The 19,632-nt window shown below is 52.1% G+C and overlaps 2 protein-coding genes across 5 annotated transcripts; both read right to left on the reverse strand.

The window, feature by feature from the left end:
* Positions 1–2,136: 2,136 nt before the first annotated feature.
* Positions 2,137–13,893, reverse strand: ZPR1 (ZPR1 zinc finger). 2 transcript variants are annotated; one of them, XM_040976990.1, is made up of 14 exons: positions 13,722–13,893; positions 13,414–13,575; positions 13,039–13,129; positions 11,925–11,995; positions 11,291–11,377; positions 11,047–11,169; positions 10,704–10,751; positions 10,461–10,527; positions 9,966–10,036; positions 9,194–9,283; positions 8,603–8,713; positions 7,872–7,958; positions 3,357–3,422; positions 2,137–2,733 (listed from the first exon to the last, which is right to left on the reverse strand). In XM_040976990.1, the coding sequence occupies exons 1-14, from the start codon at positions 13,860–13,862 to the stop codon at positions 2,599–2,601; spliced, it is 1,350 nt and encodes a 449-aa protein (XP_040832924.1). In that variant the 5' UTR covers positions 13,863–13,893; the 3' UTR covers positions 2,137–2,598. The 2 variants fall into 2 exon arrangements, with proteins under 2 accessions (XP_040832924.1, XP_040832925.1); XM_040976991.1 differs by lacking the exon at positions 13,414–13,575.
* Positions 13,894–15,657: 1,764 nt separating this feature from the next.
* On the reverse strand, positions 15,658–19,307 carry APOA5 (apolipoprotein A5). 3 transcript variants are annotated; one of them, XM_040977278.1, is made up of 4 exons: positions 19,125–19,307; positions 18,030–18,087; positions 17,785–17,896; positions 15,658–17,357 (listed from the first exon to the last, which is right to left on the reverse strand). In XM_040977278.1, exons 1-4 carry the CDS (start codon positions 19,242–19,244, stop codon positions 16,421–16,423), a joined length of 1,227 nt encoding a protein of 408 aa, XP_040833212.1. In that variant the 5' UTR covers positions 19,245–19,307; the 3' UTR covers positions 15,658–16,420. The 3 variants fall into 3 exon arrangements, with proteins under 3 accessions (XP_040833212.1, XP_040833215.1, XP_040833214.1); XM_040977281.1 differs by having other exon boundaries at positions 18,538–19,307; XM_040977280.1 differs by lacking the exon at positions 19,125–19,307 and having other exon boundaries at positions 18,030–18,459.
* Between the last annotated feature and the right edge of the window lie 325 nt (positions 19,308–19,632).

Genomic DNA, 19,632 nt, shown 5'->3' on the forward strand with positions numbered 1-19,632 from the left:
AATCACTTTCCTTCTTTAGCCACAGAACTTTCCACTTTTATTCCAATTTCCAATTTGGAAATTTCCAATTTTATTTTCAATAGCATTTCCATTTTTTTCCCAAAAATATTTTCAATTTTATTCTCATGTCGATGGCTGGCTCATCTCACCTCCTTTGGCCCTCAGTAGGGCCTCCCCACACTCAGTACCCACATGTTAATGTAGTGCTCTAACAGGACTCCATCCAAGGGCTATAAACCATGTTCAATGTGCTAGGCGCCAGGGACCAAGACCCCTTAACTAGAGGTGGGCTCCCATTCCAACGGGCTTTCTGAAGGAGAATGCTATGACATTCAAGATGCCAGACCCCGGTCCTGTCAGTCATCAGTAAGAACTTTAGCTGGCTTATTCCAATCTATTACCTGGCCCAGTCTTTGCAGATTTAGAAACTCAGTTATCACTTCTCAGGAACTGACTGGAATTTGGGCAACTGTCTCACACCAATCAAGAGATTCAGTAGAAAATCAGCCATTGTTCTCCCATCACAATGGAAGGTGAACCTGATTCCAGGGCTCACCTTAAAAGAGCAGCCCCCAACTCAAGGGGAAGTTCTTCAAAGCCAATGATCTGGTTGGCCTCGCAGAGCCCAGCACAAAAGCCTAGTGGCTGAATCCTCATCTTGCTTGCCTGGGATCCCACATAGGCACCAGTTCATGTCCCAGCTGCTCTACTGCCCATCCAGCTCCCTGCTTGTGGCCTGCGAAAGCAGTCGAGGATGGCCCAAAGCTTTGGGGCCCTGTACCCACATGGAGACCTGGAAGAAGCTCTTCAGATCAACTCAGCTCCAGCTGTAACAGCCACTTGGGCGTGTGAACCAGCAGGTAGATCTTTCTGTCTTTCCTTCTTTTTGCCAGAAGATGGCCTGGCAAACTCCAACCTCCACAGTCAGCAGACAGCACATGTACAGACAATCCTTATGGCAGAATACTTGCATCTTCTAGGTCTGCTCTGAAGCGTGGTGGCTCTGTGCTATGTTCTCAAAATCCTTACCCTCACTTTGAGAAGTAGAGGAACAGAACAGGAGTTAACCCTAAAAGAGAATAAGAGGCTAAAGAACCCAATATGAAGAGGCACCTGAAGGGGGCACCTTCAGAAACAGAATACAGAAATTTACGACTAAGGAATGATCAAAATAAAAGGGACACTTGGCACACAGGACCCAAGACAGGTTCAGAAGAGCACATCCATCATCAGACACAACAGAGAACATTTCCAAGCGGAACATCACTCATGACCCTTGAGAAAAGTTTCACAGAGCAGTCAGAGTAGGTGTCTGGTTGCTAAGTCATCCAAAACTAGGAAGAGGTACGTGTGTGGCACAAAGCAATAACATTTGTGATCACGTCTCAATTAACTGCTCTTTATTAAGCTAATACCCTTTAGCCCACACCACAGGAATCGCACTGGCAGGCGAGTCCAGGGCTCAGTGGGCCCTCAACTTGCCCCACTGCTGCCCACAGCCCCCTCCTGCTCTCGCTGAACCCACTGACCTGTTTACGGTTAAGAGTGGGACTCGCTGACCCCTGGTTCTAACATTCTCCAGCCCCAGGGCATTTCCATCTGCAGTTCTTTGCCCAGAAGTCTATTCCCACACCCTTTACCAGCAGGACTCCCTCTCTAACCTCCCTCTCAACTCTGCCCAGATGTCAGAGCACCTTCTTGTGGAGTTCTTCCCGGCCCACTCTAGTGCAAACACCTGTGTCCTCTTCCTAGCGCCACTCACACCCCTCCCTGCCAGGAGTATTCAAGAAGTTCTTGGAACAGGACTGAATCTGTTAATTCCACTTTTCCCTGACTTTTTGTAGCTTCCTTGCCCACTCCCTGGTACCACTAACCACCACTGGGCCTGCTGTTGTTGTTTGTTTCCTGTCTATCTTCCCTGTTAGACTTTAAGCTCCAAGGAAGCAGGGGCTTACTTTGTTCACTGTTCTGTGCCATTCCTGGATGAAATAGGAAAGCAAACCTCTGTGGGAGAAATGAATGAAATGCCAGCTCTATCCCGAATTCCAGCAGTCACCCTGGAGAAAACTGCAGGCTAACACTCGAACAGCTGATGTCAAACAATGACAGAGTGAACACAGAGGCTAATGTTGTTTGAAAGCCATCACTTTAATGGTAACTTCTTCACATGCCCTGGAGCCTCTCTCCTCAGCCCTGACTTGAAGGTCAGTACCTCATTACTCAGTAGGAACTCCCCACTCCAACTGTCACTGGGTCCCATCTCTGCCAACTTTGGGGTTCCAACTCTAGACACAACGCTGTGTGAAAGGAAGGTTCAGAGTTGATAGAAAAATGTGATACCAACAGATCCCGTGGTTAATTTGTGTTTCTTCCCAGGCCAATTCAAAACCTCCAAAATAAGGTCAAGTAACGCACACAGGCTTGAACTTGCATTGCGAGCTACTTAGAAAGTGTGCCTAGATCACTGACTTGGACCAGATGTCTTTCCAACCAAAGGCCAGGCCTGGTGCGGAGGTCTCTCTCTCAGCCTTATTCCATTAGTAATAAATAACTCTACACTAAGAGCAGTGCTGGAGGCTGGCCGCGGCCTTCCCACTGCTACCGCTGTGGGGCCAGATCTGCCTCATAGCCCTCTGTCTTCATGTCATTGAGCCCCAACTCCTCGTTTTGGTCAAAGGTGCGTTCATAACGCTCCACCTTCATCTCAGGATCATCTTCTGGTGCATACACATTCTGTAAGGCCAAGGATAGATAATCAGTGCCTGTACCACCACCCCTCCCTCACGCAGCCACCAGCTTCCACTTCCCCAAGAACTCGGTCTTTTAGTCTTCAGTTCCCCCAGACCAGGCCAAGCCAGTGTGTCAGGAGTGGACAGTCCAGCACTGGGTGAAACTGAACATCTTTATCTGCACCTTCTTAGAAGTGGGACAGCAGCCTCAATCATGGAAAGACCTTAGAACACTTTGCCTGATCCATCAGTACTCAATTATAGGGACACCAATCACCTGACTATCATCCCCAGTCCATTTAAATCCCAAGTTTCCCTGTCTTTGCCTCTGGATCTGGTTCCATGTCTCCTCACTGCACCATCAGATGTGCAGAATGAAAGCTCTGTAACTGGAAGAGCCAGGAGTCTGTCTTTTTCCTTCTTCATACAGCCATGAAACTCCTCCCCAGTCCCACCTAGAAAGGCTCCCATAGTTTGACTTCCACCAGAAGCTTCCTGATCAGAAGCTGAACAGTACAATTACAAGCTTCCTGATCAGAAGCTGAACAGTACAATTACAAGCATGTCCTTTCTGGAGAAATTACACCTACTCAAATGAGATCAGATATCAGGGAAGGTCTACTGTACCTGCAAGTAACTGTTTCCTGCTGGATCATTCATAATGAAGTGGGCCTGCATATGACCTTCCATGATCTAAAGGAAAGGGAATAGCGTGTAAATGTTACAAAGCTCAGGACGAGCTGTGTCTGCCAGACATAACCCAACCCGATTAACCCACAATGCTTTAAGAATTACTGAAATTAGACACTCTGAAAGTGAAGTTGAAAAGGCCTAAAACTGCATGGCATGATGGCTCCATGGCTAAATCCTTGCCTCACAAGGGCTGAGATCCCATATGGGCACTGGTTCATGTTCTGGTTGCTCCACTTACTTCCCTTCCAGCTCCCTCCTTACGAACTGGGAAAGCAGTGGAGGACGGTCCAAGTCTAAAGGACCCTGAACCTGCATGGGAGACCTGGAAGGGGATCCTGGCTTTCGATTGGTTTATGTCAGGCCATTGTGGTCATTTGGGGAGTGAACCAGTGGACAGATAGAGGATCTCTCTGCTTCTCTCTGAAAACCTTCCTTTCCAATAAAGATAATAAATAAATCTTTGTATTAAAAAAAAAAAAGAAAGGATCTAAAACTGGGATGGGGAACATCTAGCTCACCGGTTACATAAGGCCCATGAAATCATTTGTTCTGGTCCTGCCAACACAACTTGTAGTCAAGACTCAAAATTTGGTACATTTGCAGCAGGTTCATTTGTCAGTTGATAAATTTTGTATGGTCTGCAAATAGTGTTGTAAATATCCCAATGGCCCTTGGCAGGAAAAACAGTACCCAATTCCTGATAAAATACTGTTTGAAAGCTATTCAAGATGCAATTCAAGCACGGGCATTTGGCCTAGAGGCTGGCTCAGGTTAAGGCACCTGCATGCCATAGAGGCCTGCCTGGGTTGGATCCAAGCCAAGATTCCCAATTACAGCTTCTGGCTCATGCCAAGCCTGGGAAACAGTGGTGATGGCTTAAGTAACTGGGTTCTTGCTATCCAAATGGAAGACCTGGATAGAATTCCCAGCTCCAGCCAAAGCCTTGCTTCAGTCTCAGCCATTGTAAGCTTTTAGAGGAGTAAGCCAGCAGATGGGAGTTCTGTCTTCTATCTCTCTTGTGTAGTAATACAACATCCCCAATCTCATTGTCCACTAAAGAGAGCTAACAATTCTTCTACCTGAAGAAATTACCCCAGCGAACCATGGATTGGAGGACTGGCCAACTGAGAGGAGAGGGAACAAACCAAAGAAGTGGAAGGCAAGATCCAGGGCTGGCAGTTGGCCTAGTAGGGAAATTGCGGGCACCCTCTGATATGTTGCAGCTCCCAGCAGTGAGCATGAGAACCAGGGCTGGGGGTAGGCCTAGCTGGACAGGCAGTGGCAATCGCTGGTATGAGTGTGGGTTGGATAGTGGGGTCAGTGAAGCTACAGCACACACTGATGTGTAAAAGAACCAAATGGGATGCGGAACAGACCACTATACATACAAGCCTGCGCACAAACTATGAGTCACAGGAACCAGGGCTAGAGGTGGGCCTGATGGGGGTTATTATAGATAGCTTCCACTAGGCTGCAGTTCCTACTAATGTACATGAGGGCTGAGTGTGTGGTAGGGTTGGGCTATGAGTGGGCAGGGTTGGGCTGCAACATCCATTGGTCTACATATGACCAATGCATATGAAATGTGGCTGGGGACAGAACTGATAAGGTTCCCGCAACCACCAGCGTGTGTACAGGTTGATGTGGGCGATGGACTGAGCCAGACCCTACACTAGCTGGCACACACAGATATCAGGTTCAGGGTCACCTCTGGGGAGGTTTCTTTGGACACCCCTCCCCTCCCTCAACTGGACCGCTGGACTCAAAACTCCAACCGCAGGGAAATGACAGGCTAATTTGACCATGGAGTGCTTATGTCTCTTTGGTTGTTGAAACCTGTGCGGTGGACAGTATTCCAGATGCACCTGGGGGACATGACAGATCATCAAGGCTCGCAAAGGATATCTAATAATATAGAGGGCAGAACAAAATGGACAAAATTCCTGGTCAAGCTTTGACAGCAGGTATGTGGACAAATGAAGACTCTGAGGTAGACTATGTCAGCCAATGGACTTTGGAGAGATTTCCACAACTTTGTAACAACAAAATCAACAGCATCTCAGAACTATTAAAACCACTTAAGCAGTACCCTCAGAAAAGGTTCTACATCGGGGACCTAGGATGACATCGAGTGACCATCCTACATCCTTGGGTACTGGAGTGGTTAGGCCACTGGGAGTGGTCCTCTCCTCCTCCTCCTTTCCTCTTGCCCCAGAAACAGGAATAGAAAGATTGGAAGCAGTTGTCTCATCTGCTTTGCCCCATTCCTGGACCCTTCCCATCCTAATCAGTGGTTCACACAGGCATGCATCCTCCTCAACTATGCAAACATTATCAAAACTAAAATAAAATTCATAAAAAAAAACCCAAACAAACAAAACCAGAGGTGGGGCTGGCTGGCACTGTGATACAGTGGGCTAAGCCATGGCCTACCACTCTGGCATCCCCTATCAGAGTGCTACTTCAAGTCCCAGCTTCGAATGCAGCTCCCTGCTAAAGTGCCTAGGAAAGCAGTTGAAGATGGCTCAAATACTTCGGATTCCCACACTCCACATAGGAGATGCAGATGTAGTTCCTGGCCCCTGGCTTCAACCTGACTCAGCCCTGAGGTACCATCTGTGGAGAGAACCAGTAGATGCAAGATCTCTGCCTCTCCTTTGAAATAAAGAAATAAATCTAAATGTATTCATAATCAGACATATTCCCCAGGAGACCCTGAGTACTCACAATACATCCATGCAAGACTTTAGCTTGTGGACAGAAAGTACAGTAGCCACCTGGTGGGCATCTGACCAGCCCAAAAGGGGCTGGGGATTACCTTACCACAACAGCTAAGCTAGACAGAGTCTCCATGTCAATAAGCATAACCCCCACTGAGGATGTGCAGTTTTGCTGTTACGTTGTCCAGATTTATTCACTGGTTCATTTGTAAGACAGAGGGAGAGGAAGAGTGATCTTCCATCCACTGGTTCACTCCCTGCAAAGGCTAGGGCTGGGCTAGGTCAAAGCCAGGAGCTAGGAACTCTACCTGGGTCTCCAGTGTGAGTGACAGAAACTCAAGAACTTGGGTCATCTTTTACTGCTTTCCCAGAGCATTTAGCAGGAATTGGATGTAGTGTAGCTGGGTCTTGAAACTGGCAGTATGGAGCCCGGTGGTGTAGCCTAGTGGCTCAAGTCCTGCCTTGAACGTGCCAGGATCCCATATGGGCGCCGGTTCTAATCCCAGCAGCCCCACTTCCCATCTAGCTCCCTGCTCGTGGCCTGGGAAAGCAGTCGCCTAGGAAAGCAGTCGAGGACGGCCCAAAGCCTTGGGACCCTACACCTGTGTGGGAGACCCGGAAGAGGTTCCTGGTTCCCAGCTTCGGATCGGCACAGCACCGGTCGTTGCTGTCACTTGGGGAGTGAATCATTGGACGGAAGATCTTCCTCTCTGTCCTCCTCTCTGCATATCTGCCTTTCCAATAAAAATAAAAAAAGAAACTGGGAGCGTGGTATGGGATGTGAGTATTCCAAACAGCTGGTAAACACATGGTATCACAACACCCTCCCTGCCCCCACTCAAAATACAAGTCCTCAGGCCTCTACCAAGTTGCTGATAGTGAGAAACCAATGGAGAACTATGCAAGGAGAATAAAATGTGAAAAAAAAAAAAGAAAAAGAAAAAGAAAAAATCCAACGTCAACATTCTCAAGAAAATGTACTAATCACTAAAATAGGATATTATTATTTTTTAAGGCAGAGGTATTCAAAGACCGAAAAAAGCTATAATAAAAAAATATTGAGCAGAAATGAAAATTTCAGTTCAAGTTCAGGGAATCTCCCAAAGTAAAGTAAAATATGTAGAAATTAGATAACAACAGAATAAATAACAGAAGACCAGACAATGAGCTGAATATCTAAAAGCTAGGAGTTTAGAGAAACAACAAGAAAAAGATTGAAAACACAATGTTCAATAGAACTGGAGCACCCATTTTCCAGATTGAAAGGAACCACCAGGTATTTCAACAGTGCTGAACGACCCACACCATGGCCCATCCTGAAATTTCACCTCTCTGGGAACAAATAGGTCCCCAGGTCACATGCCAAAGACGCTCACCAGGCACACTGGGAAGGGAAGACAGTTGTTCGATGCCTCCCAAACATAAGGAGAAATGACTTCTAGGCTAAAGTTCTATTCCCAGCCAACAGTCCAGTGTGAAGGCAGAATAAACAAACTTAGATGTGGAGGGTCCTGGAAATTTCACTTCCCATGCACCTTTTCAAGGAAGCTATGAGACAAGATGGGAAAGCAAAATAATGGAGAAAACTGAGAAAGATGAGATGGCATGGGACACAGGAAACCGACATGGAGGTTCCGTGTTTACAGAGTGGTGAGAATGTGGAAGCAGCCGCTAGTTCACCTGAGCCCCAGGACCCGTGTACTGACTGTGGAGGTAGGGGGGCCCTTACCTGGTCCAATTTCCGGCTGAACTCCTGCAGCTTCTCTGCCTGGCCAGGGTTGGAACTGTCGCCCAGAGTAAAGGGGTTCTTGGTTACCTGCAAGAAATGCCATCCAAATCACTAGTCTACCAGCTTTCTGTTTATAAGGCTTGCCTATGAAGCAGACAGGAAGTCACCATGGGGTACACAGCACCTTTCTGACTCAGGCACTGCCCCCTGGAAGTCTGTAATCTGTGGAATCAGAGTGTCATAAGGACAACAGAACCGGCCATTAGAAACATCTATAAATAGTTTTTAAAGGGCTTGGCGTGATGGGTCCATTAGCTAATCCTCCCCTTGCAAGTACCAGGATATGGGCACTGGTTTGCGTCCCGGCTGCCTCCTTTCCCACTCAGTTCCCTGCTTGTGGCCTGGGAAAGCAACAGATGGCCTAAAGCCTTGGTACCCTGCACCCACGTGAGAGACCTGGAAGAAGCTCATGACTTCTGGTTTTGGATTAGCTTGGCTCCAGCTAGTTCTTTCCACAAAGTCTTTACCCCAAATCAGAAAATAATTATACTGTCCCAGCGTAGGCCTGGAAACTTCCATGCAGAATTTCCCGTAAACTTACAAATCTATTAGAGAGACTTTACAACCAATGAAGCCCCCAGTTAGCATAAACAAATGAAGATGCCAGAAAGCCTCCAGCCCCTTCCTAAGCCACACCGCTGGAAGCCCCTGCACCTGCCCAGGGGACTCACCAGTTCCCGGATGTCTTTTAGCAGCCCCTCCAGTGTGGTGAACTTGCCCCCAAGGACAGCCATTCCCAGTTCAAACTCTAGCTCCGGGATTTCCACACTACATGTCTCAGACTGTGAGATGAGAAGTCAAATTTAAAAAAAGAGAAAAGTCAAATTGGGCTTGAAATTCAGAGCAAGGGAAACAAGCCAGCAGCCTCCTGTAACATAATCAAGTGACAGTTTGGGGACAAACTCAGCTATCCCAGTTTTTCTCTGACTCCCCAGTGAAAGCTAAAGTTCACTCCCATCCACCTGAGCCACAGAAATGGAGCCAACTTAATAAAGGGAGACTGAGTCATCACTCCATGCTGTCAGGTGTGCTGTCACAAGGGCTCAGAGAAGATGGCCTTGACACACACCCAAGCCAAAGGGTGCCAAGCCATCCGCAAGAGCAAATGGGTCACCTTCCGGCTTGCCACTTCAACCATGGATGATCCCAGCCTGGGGACCCTCAAACACAGGGGAGTGAAGAGGTTGCCATGTCCCTGACTGTTATTTGGAGATGCCAGTTTCCTCAATGCAGGCACAGCTGAAGGACAGGCAGGTTCTCACCTTGAGGAGGTCTCTGGTCATATCCGAGGGATCTGTGATGTGGAGGGTGATCCTGGTGCCCAGCGGCTCTACTGCGCCTCCAGATTTCACCTGCACAAGCAACCGTCAGGAGCGGCAGCAGAGAGAAGCCCAAACCTCTTCTGGCACCCGGGGAGATTGCCAAGTGCAGGCACCAGGAATGGCTCCCAAGACAGAACCTTCTAGATCAGAACTGATAATAGTCCCCACCTTCCCAAATCAACAGCATCAAGTACCAAGGGCCTGGTGCCAATGGCATGTCAAAACTGCCTCAAAGGACCAGGGAACTGAATTAACCTTTTAAAAAAGAAATCTGACTCTCAGAGTTGAAAGAGAATTGTAAGCATTTAGTCCACTCCTTTCATCCACAGAGCCAATGTATGGATCCCTTTCAAATACTCTCATGGAAGAACTTAGCCAGTTAATGCTAAATCTGACAAGGGGAATCTACAACCCTCCCAGGCAGCCCATTCCATTTTCCAACAGCTTTAATCACTTCCTCACGATGGCATCAAAATCTGCCTCCCTGAACTCGAGAGTGGCTGAGGAGCCAATCTTTTAACATGGAGGATTTCTCCAACTCCCCTCCACTAGGCTCATTCCCAGTTCCTTCAAGGGCTCCTTGCCCCACAGTAAGCCTAAGGAAAAGCCCCCACAAAGCCCCCAACCCGAAGCAGGAGACTCAGGAAGAACCAGGGTCAGAGGGGACTGGCCTCTAGCCAGGTTCCCATTCCACTGCATGGAACCCACTCACCTCATTGGTCCGATGCCCACAGCTCTCGCAGTTGGTGGCCATGATAATGACCTCCTTAAAGTGGGGGATTTCTAGAAGATGGAGTTAAGAAAAGAAATTCTGCTCCCAGAAAAACAAGGCCACCCACTATAGGAAAGCAAAGCCAAACCCCATACCAACAGAGGCTGTTCCCAGGGCTATAAGGACCATTTCCTAAGAGGCAGCCGGACTCCAAGGGTCCTCCACAAGATGGCCAAGTTCCCAGCCCTTGGCAATCCCTACTCATTAACCCAGGAAGACACAACTCAAGCCCCACACACGGGAGCCTTAAGGCCATGGACAGAGTTTCCCTTTGAGCCCAAAACCATGTTGCATTGTTTAATCAGAGGCAACACCATCCTCTTCATGACCGGGAACAAAATTCTAGGTGTTCCTGGCTACTTTTTTCCCCAGCCAAAATACCATCTTCATGTCTTGGTCAGATGAGGAGTGCCCCAAGCACTTGACAAAAGATACGTACTAGCTTCATGTTGGTCTGAGCTGGGGCATTGCACTCAGGGCAATTGGTGTTGAACTGCAGTACCTAGAAGGCAGTAAGTGGGTACAGGGTGAGGCCTCCCAGGTGGGATGCTCAGGCTCAAGGTAACCCTGTGGGATGCACACAGTCACCCTTGCTGGTGCTGATGAAGAAACGCCTGAGCAACAACACTCTCGGCCTGCAACTCTGCCCCTTCCTCATGAGCGGGCAACGGGACTCACTTCGTTTCTGAGATCTTCCTCTTCTGGCCTCTCTGCTGGTGCTTCTGCCTAAGCAACAAGGATACAGATCACAAGTTGGCAGGGAGAGCTCAGCTTGCCCCACACTCCTGCCCTGCAGTAGGAGAAAATGCTGCAGCTGGCTTGGGTCAAGTGCCGTCTCAAGGGTAAAGGCCCAGTCCAGGGAAGAGGGTTCAAAACGGGTCCACAGCTCCCATCCTCCTTTCTGGAAGGGCTACCCTCAGTCCTTGACTTGAGAGGCACACATAGGCTGAGGTAAATTCCAAGCAACCCACACTGCAAGATATTTCCAGAGCATTCTTACTGCCCGCTTCAACCCATTTACCTGCAGGCCCAGCATCTGTTCCTGCTGCAGAGTGCGGTTGTAGTGTGTGATCACCAGGGCATCATCTTTCTGGGGAGCATGTGGGTTCTCCACAAAGCTGTTCCCTGAAGGGTCATCAATGATCTAACAGAGGAATGACAACAAGAAATCATATGCAAAGCTCCAAATACCATCAGATCCCGGTGGGAAAATCAGACAGACCGAGTCATTCATTCCAAGCAACTACTACACCTTCAGGACTCACCAGAGTGAAAGGCGAGTCCACTTGCTTTAGCTCTTTCAGCTTGACAATGAACTCATCGATTCTTTCAGCTATGGCATCTTCATTGGCCTACCATAAACACAAAGTAGACGCATTGAACTAAGAGCTACACACTTGTCTTCATGTGTACGGGAGGCCCCAAACCTCACCATAGCATGTAAGAAAGCTGACACAGCAAAGCCTCAGGGTTAGAGGAGGTCCAGGATGACCCTCAGTGATCCTCCCATTCAACCATTTGGCCCAGGCAGTCTGCATGCCAGGGGAGGGACAGAACAGCACTCTTCATAGAGGCTCCTTACTCAACTAGGGTCTGAAGACTAAATACAGTTACGTTATTGCTGTGATACTAAGTACAGACTGTAATGGGACAGTTAGGAGGCACAAATCTCCAGAAGGGGATCGGGAAAGACTCTGGGAACAGCTCTTGCTAAACTGTCTCAGCAAGGTCTGAGCATGCACTGCGGGAGGGAAGGAGGAAGGAATTATAACATCCTGGCCACTGCAGTACCACCAGAGGCTCCCCGCAAAACGTGCTGGGACATTCAGAGCGTTCAGCTGCCTAGGGGGCTCGGGCTCCACACAGATCCAGACATACAATCAGAAAACCCCCATTCACCCTTCGCGTAGGTTGGTCTTGCTCGAGGCCAGAGATAGCACGGTTGATCAATCCTTCAACGGTGGTCAGAACTTATGGACAAAAAGGAAAGACCAGTGAGTCTCAAGCTCTGCCATCAAGTGCCTGCATGACCCCAGGTAACTCACTTAAAGTCTCTGGGTCTTGCCCTTCTCTTCCTGTAAGACAGGGAGCCAGGCACCAGGCTCCATCACCTCCCTTAACAGTGATGCTAAAATTGTGCTTGTTGGGAATTTTTTTTTTTAATTGGAACAGGCAGATCGGATTTACGGAGAGGAGACACAGAGAGAAAGATCTTCCATCCACTGGTTCACTCCTCAAGCGCTGCAACAACCTGAGCTGAACTGATCCAAAGCCAGGAGCCAGGAGCTTCTTCCTGGTCTTTCATATGGGTACAGGGTCCCAAGGTTTTATGCCACAAGCAGGGAGATGGATGAGAATTGGAGCAACCAGGACACAAACCAGCCTCCATATGGGATGCTGGCACCACAGGGTGCAGGATTAACTTGTTGAGCCACAGCACTGGCCCTGTTGCTGAAATTCTGTATAAAAGGACACCACTGGGCCCGGCGCGGTAGCCTAGCGGCTCAAGTCCTCGCCTTGAACGCGCCAGGATTCCATACGGGCACTGGTTCTAATCCCGGCAGCCCCACTTCCCATCCAGCTCCCTGCTTGTGGCCTGAGAAAGCAGTCGAGAACAGCCCAAAGCCTTGGGACCCTGCACCCATGTGGGAGACCTGGAAGAGCTCCTGGATTCGGATCAGCTCAGCAGCAGCTGTGCGTTCACTTTGGGAGTGAATCATCGGACAGATCTTCCTCTCTGTCTCTCCTCCTCTATGTACAGATCTGCCTTTCCAATAAAAATAAATACATCTTTAAAAAAAAAAAAAAGACACCACTGTCTTGTTCTGACTCTACTGCATCAGGCTGCTTCCCTGAAGCGTTCCAGTCCAGCTAAAGCAACACAGAGCCTAACAATCACACGAGCCAGACACAACCACCAGCCACTAGCCCTGCCACCCAGCAGGATTGTGCCAGCAAGGGGCTAGACTCCAGTTCCAGGTAAAGCCCCAAACACTGCAATGATAAAACTCACCCCCCTTCTGGCTGAAGGCAGGAATTTCAAAATCCAGCTCAGGGATCCTGGTGGTGGCAGAGTCGGTCTTCACTACTTCTCGGTTCATGTCCTGGACACAAAGGGAGACAGCAGGTGTACAGCTCCTTCGGAGGAAATACCCAGCCCACCCCCGTCCCCGGGGCCCTGCCAAGCAATCTGTCCCTCCTCTCCACTCTAGAGGGAGTGGTGGGAGCCTCAGACCACCATTCACACCACAGCTCATCTCAAGCTGTCTGCCAAAACTCACAAACACCATGGCACCTTAACAGGTAAAAGCACCCAAAGAGAAATCGGAGGTTTGGAGATCCCACGAACCCCGACTCCCTGGGGTACTCCCCCCGGGGTTGCCCTCACCTCCAGAGATGTCACGGTCAACGCATAACGCACTCCCTGATCCTGGATCCGGCCCGCCGACTGGATCTCCGTGTTGCTCCAGCCACAGTGCTCGCAGTCGAAGGAGCTCACGATGACTTCACGGAAGAAAGGGATCTTGGTGAGCAGGAGGCGCGTCGTGCCCTGGGCAAGCGAGAGGAAGAGTGACCCGTGGTGTCCCGTCTTACGGATGGGACGTGGGACGAGCCCGGTGAGGTCGCCCCGGGCCGGTTCAGACCCCCGCTCGCCCCCGCCGCTCCGGTCCTGCACCTCCCGCCGCCCGGCCTCACGTTGCGGTAACAGTTCATGCACAGAGACTCGATCTCGGTGGGCTGCTGCTCCTCGTCCTCGGCGCTGATGGGCCGGAACAGCTGCCCCGAGGCGGCGGCGACCCCCGGGGGTCCCGGCTCCACCGCGCCGCCGGCCGACATCACCACGCGCCGCTCCAGCCGCGGCTTCCGGCTTCCGCTGCGCCCGCGCCCCGCCCCGCGCCGCCGTGCGTCCGCCCTGCGCCTTAAAGAGCGCGTCCCCGCAGAGCCTTCGGGCAGCCGGCCTCCTCGGAGCGGGGTTCCCGGTGACGCGGGGCTGCCACAGCCGGCGGGGCCCACCTCCGTTCAGCCGTCACTTCCTGCAGGGGCGTGCTCGCAGGGCCACCGGCTGTTTCCTGCGCCCCCTTGGCAGGAGCGCTGCTGCACCACGCAGAGCTCCGAGCGCTGGCTCTCGGGTGGTCCATTGGGGCTGGGAGTCCCTGGGCTGGCCCGCTTGCGCGGATGACCCAGGCCCTGCGAGACTCCAGGTGGTTCAGCCATGTTCCCTTCCCGGCCCTTCTCTTGCTTTGGGTGCTTCCCACAACCCACTCCAAGCTTCAGCCTCCATAAGCGCCTCTGCCGGTTCAATTCCAGCCTCCTGTATGAAGCCTTTCACTGCCACCACATCCAGCTGACCCACACCCTCCGCTCGCCTCACTTGTCGCGTGCTACACTTTTCCTTCCATCACTTCCTCTCGGCTGGGGCCACACATCACAGTTCTGTGGCTAAGTCTAGGATGTCAGGAAAGCCCAGGCTGCGGGGTGCGAGGAGCCTAGATTCCCATGGAGTTTTGTGCTGAGAATCCCATGCAGGGTGGGGTGAGGGGGAGAAGGATGGAGTGTGCTTATGCTTTCCTCCTTGCTCCATTCACCCCCAAGTTCCCTGTGGAATTGACAGGATCTTTCACGATTCTCAGTGTGAACTGGAGGGTGGAAAGTTAAGAGTTTGGGGGTCCCAAGGCCCTGCGATGGGACAGTGGATAAGACTGTCTGCAATGCCAGCATCCTATGTGGATGCCTGTTCAAGTCCTGGATACTTCACTTCCAATCCAGCCCCCTGCTAATATGCCTGAGAAATCGCCAGAGAATGGCTCAAGTCCTGGGGCCCCTGCATCCATGTGGGAGACTTGGAAGAAGCTCCAGGCTCTCAGTTTCAGACTGGCCCAGCTGCAGCCATTGTGGCCACTGGAGAGTGACCAGTGAATGGAAGATCTGTCTGTTGCTCTCCCTCCTCTCTAACTCTGTAACTCTGTTTTTCAAACAATGTTTTTAAATCTTAATTTATTTTCAATTAAAAAAAATAGCCACAGTGTCTAGAGGTGGACTAGTCTAAAGCCAGGAGTGCTCCCTGGTTCTCCAGTGTGGGTGCAGGGACCCAGGGACTTGGGCCATCCTCTGCCTCCCTCCCAGGCCACAAGCAGGGAGCTGGATGGGAAATGGAGCTGCCAGGATTAGAACCAGTGTCCACATGGGATGCTGGCACCACCGGTGGAGGATTAGCTTGTGAAGCCAGGACAATGGCTCCAATAAATAAATCTTTAAAACAAAAAATAAAAGCTTGGTGGGGGCTGGAATGCCAAGAAAGTGACTGTAAACAGAGGCTGTGAGTGTGCATCAAGAACAAGAAAGGCAAGGCAACTCAGGGCTAGCAGGGCCACACTTGTCCAGTGATAGCCTGTGTCCCCCACCACACAGGATTAGTGCAGAGAAAGTCTCCAGTCCTGGGCCCACCATGCCTGCTGTAGCACACAGCTGTTGTCCAGCCAGTGCCAGGTCCCTCTGGCAGAACCAGCCTGGGAGGTGGGGGGACTGCGATGAGAGGGATTGCAGCAGGAGGTGGATGTGCTAGGCAGATGGTGGTGATGATGCTGCTTCCAGACATGGTCCAAATGAGAGTCACACCAGGCAAGCAAGCTTCCATCATAAGTGTCTATTTCATTCGAGCCAGAAGGTCAGACCAACCTTGGCGTCAGCAGATGGGGAGGGCATGCTAGGTGCTCCCCCAGAGGGGTTTAAGGAGTCCTGCGACCCCCCCCCCCCCCTCGCGCAGTTTGGAAAGCTCAGTCCCTCATTTAAGTTCACAGTCTGTAGGGGAATGCAGATCTGCCCACTTTCATCACTGCACCTGTCATTCATTCCCAGGGGCATCAGAGCCATCAGGGATAGACCCACGACCCTCCCATGCGCTCCCCCTCAGAGGTAGTGTCCTCCATCCTTCTCCTCGTTAGCCCCACAAAAGCCGCCCCAAGGCAGCCCCACTAAGAGCTCCAGTAAGACAAGACATAGGACCAGCGACGTCACTGGCCACCAGGTGGCCACAGTGGGCTTTGAGCTTGATTGAGGATGCGCCCCTAGTGGTGGCACAGGCTTCAAGCACCTGACAGGTTTGCGGATAACCACCTGTGCTGCACTCAGGCCCCTCCCCACACCCTCCTGTCCCGAAAGGAGCCACTCTTAAGGATTCCTAAATGATCACGGGAAGCTGGCTTCTCAACGCCTGCTGAGTGTAATGCATCCACACGGAAGAGCTGTAGAGGACCAGATACCAGCAGCCCCTTTAGTGGCCTCAACTATCCCACAGGACCCTCCACCCTCCGCCCAGGGGCTGTGTCCTGACTGAGGCTCAGATCCTCAGCTCTCCAGATTAAGAGTTGGTGAATGGGCCTGCAGAAGCAAGACCCTCAGGGTGCTCCCAAGTGACCGTGGCCTTGATCTTGGAGGTTGTAGGTAATGTCTTCCCACAGGTCGTCCAGACGAGCCTGTAGCTTGCTCAGGGCCTTGCCATTGTCCATCTGTCGCAACTCAGGGGCGAAAGCATTGTGGCCTGGCGGGGGCGGCGCCAGCTGCTGCTGAACTTCCTCCGTCTCCTGGTCGATGGCCTGAGTGAAGTCAGCAATCTGCAGGAAAGTGTCTTGGCGGAAAGCCTGCAGTCGCTGGCGCACCTCCTCGGAGAGAAGCTGGGGGTCTGGTCCGGCTCCCTCCTCGGTTCCTTCCAAGCCCACAAAGGCGCTGAGTTCATCGCGCAGCTGGTCCAGGTTCTGCTGGATGCGTGCATGCAAGGTCTTGGCTTTGAGCGTGAGCTTGTGCGAGAGAGCCTGTACGCAGCGGTTGAGGCGCGCAGGGCTGGCGGCAGCATGCGGGGCTACACTGCGGTGCAGCTCCTGCACATGGCGCCCGATGCCGCTCAGCAAGCGCTCGGCGTAAGGGTGGAAGAGGGCTTTGACACGGCCGGTGTGGTGCACCACATGGCCCTGTAGTCCCCGCCATAGGCCGTCCACACCCCCCAGCAGCTGGGCCTTGGCGTCCTCTCCCACCACACGCAACTGCTCCTGCAGCTCTTGTGCGTGCAGAGCCACCTGTTCCATGAGCTCTAATGTATAGGGCTTCAGCTGCCGCCGCAGCCCCTCTAAGTTCGAGCCCACCAGCTCGTGCACCTCCGCCATATAGGGCTCCAGGCGTGCCTTCAGCTCTTCCAACTCTTCTTGCAGCTGTTGCCGCACGCCTTCCCGATCGAGTGGCAGCCAAGGGGAATCCTGCGCCTGTGCACTTAGAGGCTCTAGCTTTTTCAGGAACGTGTTCAGGTTGCTGAGATCTTGCTCAAGGTTGCCTTTCAGGCTTCTGGGGAGGGGGAGGGAAACAGGCTGTCAGACTGCTTGATCCACCATCTCCTCACGCCCAACACCTCCCCCTGCAGGGGCACAGCACAGGATCCCCTGGGGAAAACCAAGGACATGGAAGCATGGCTTCTGTCGCTATCCCCCAGCCAATCGCAGCTCCTTGCACACAAAACCCAAAACATCCATCCCGTGGGCAAATTCAGGCTTCCATTGACAGGTGCACCAAAACTTTCATAGCGTTCTTTTGTTCTGGGGACCCTATTATGATCCTGAGGGCAGCTGCTATGGCGAGGCCTAGGTCGCTGCAGAGCCCCAAGCAGCAGAAATTGCCTGAACAGCTAGCACCGCATCCCTCCGGTGGCCCACTGAGCCTGGGGAATCCCATGCCCTGCTGGCTTCCCGTGGACACCATGGCCCCGGCCACTCACGTGGGCTCCCACGCCAGCTTCTGCTGTTGGCTCTGCTCCTCCCTGCCTTTGTCCCCGCTGCTCTGGCTGAAGTAGTCCCAGAAGCCTTTCCCGGCCTGGGTGGCTGGAAGCGCTGTGGGAAGAGGAAGGGTGTGAGACACTCGGTTTTCCTAGGGCAGGGCAGGTAGGATGGACATCCCTCCCGCCGGCCTCCATCCCCAACCCCACCCCCAGCCTCCTGTACTGGACCAGGGTTGGAGACCTACCTGAGAAGAGGGCCAGAACCCAGGTGAGTGCTGCCGCCGTGCTAGCCATTATTGTCGCCTTTGAGAAGGAAAGGGGCCTGGTTAGCCGGAAGAAGCCAGGGAAGGGACAGCCGGCAGAAGCTGCCTGACTCAAGGTGGAGGAAATGTGGAGCTGAGGGGGCTCCGGAGGGCTGACCCAGGTGAGCTTGGAGGAAAGGGTGTCTTCCTCAGATGGGAGGGTGTGCTCTTTTCTCACCTCCACCGTAGCTCACAAAGTGCCTCCCCTTCCACCTAACCTCTCCTGAAGTCCCAGGCCCCCAGAGGCAGCTCCCTAGTGCACCTCGACCACCATCCCTCACTTGCCCATCTCCCTGCCTTCTGCACATGGACCAGGGAAGAAGTGACTCTGCCAAAGTTCTGCAAGATGTGGATGTCTCGTTTCTTCCCCCACCTAACTCCCTGCTGAGGACGCCTGCAAACTCCCCTCCCTGGGGGCTGTGACTCCCACCTGCTGCCCTGAGCCACTCACCTGCTCCAGTCTGGGCACAAAGAACAGACATTTGCACTTTATATTCCAGGGGCCTGGGCCTCAGGCCACGACTGCTCTTGGTAAATACCACGTGGAGGTTCAAAGAAGGCTGACCTCAGCTTTCTCTCAGCACTCACCTCCCACCCCCTTGCTGGCACTCAGGGGTTAAGGAGTATTCCAGTACCAGGAGCTGACCCCACTAGGGAATGCTGCCTAAAAAATATTCCTAATGGGGTTAAACTGCTCCCCGGACCCCATGACAGGCAAACCATCCCACCAATCGCCCGGCGGGCAGGGCCACCAACAGAAAGGAGCCTGTCTGTCTGCTGAGGGCTGGCCGCACTCTTACTCAACTACTAGGGCCAGCCAGGGCCAGCGTCCAGCTGCTGCCAGAGCCTGAGCAGTCCTTGGCAGCCCGAAGTGGGAGCAGGGCAACCACCAGCCTTTATAGGGTGAAAGGCCCTCCCACCTCCTGATGCATGAGACCATCCTGGCCCAGGCAGAGTGAAGAGGAGCCACGCGAGGACCGGGGTCAGGGACTCTGGACCCGAGAGATTTGAGCAAGAGGTTCACCATCAGCACCCCACCTTTGCCAAGGGAAGAAGCAGAGTCCATCCCCAGGGCCTGCCTCTGAAGAAGGAGACAGGATGGCATTCTTGCTGCTTACACACACACACACACACACACACACACACACATGCACGCATGCACACACTCACATGTTCCTGGAGCTAAGTGAATGCCTTCTCTGTCCTTTCCCCCACTACCACAGTCCTGGAAGTCCTCTTCTCCCTGCCCTGGTCCTTCCCCTTCAGTTTGTCCCCTCCTCCTACTTCCCTACCCCATTCTCAGCCTCATCTCCCACAGCAGACAGCCTTGGCCTAGACTGTCTTCTCGGGACAAAGGAAAGTTTTCTTCTTTTGCAATCAGTCTTCATTTGTGCAATTTCTCTCTCTTGTCTGTGGAAGGAGCCTAGGGCTTATTCTGTCTTCTGGCAGGCAGTGTTACTCTCAACAAGGAGCTCATGTCCAAGTTCCAGCTGCCCTAGCTCCTGTCATCAAGCCTACCTCCCAGCCAGCAGGAAGAGAAAGAACA

The sequence above is a fragment of the Ochotona curzoniae genome, unplaced genomic scaffold (genome assembly GCF_017591425.1).
Source record: "Ochotona curzoniae isolate NIBS_2020 unplaced genomic scaffold, NIBS_Ocur_1.0 contig_2723, whole genome shotgun sequence".
Lineage (NCBI taxonomy): Eukaryota > Metazoa > Chordata > Mammalia > Lagomorpha > Ochotonidae > Ochotona > Ochotona curzoniae.

Coding starts and splice junctions, on each gene's coding strand:
- ZPR1 (XM_040976990.1), bottom strand. CDS start 13,862: ATGTCGGCCGGCGGCGCGGTGGAGCCGGGACCCCCGGGGGTCGCCGCC. Junction 11,170..11,290: donor TGGACTCGCCTTTCACTCTG/GTGAGTCCTGAA, acceptor TTCCTCTGTTAG/ATCATTGATGACCCTTCAGG. Junction 10,037..10,460: donor GACCAACATGAAGCTAGTAC/GTATCTTTTGTC, acceptor TCCATCTTCTAG/AAATCCCCCACTTTAAGGAG.
- APOA5 (XM_040977278.1), bottom strand. CDS start 19,244: ATGCGTGCATGTGTGTGTGTGTGTGTGTGTGTGTGTGTGTGTAAGCAG. Junction 18,088..19,124: donor TGCTTCTTCCCTTGGCAAAG/GTGGGGTGCTGA, acceptor TCCTTCTCAAAG/GCGACAATAATGGCTAGCAC. Junction 17,897..18,029: donor GGTTCTGGCCCTCTTCTCAG/GTAGGTCTCCAA, acceptor CTCTTCCCACAG/CGCTTCCAGCCACCCAGGCC.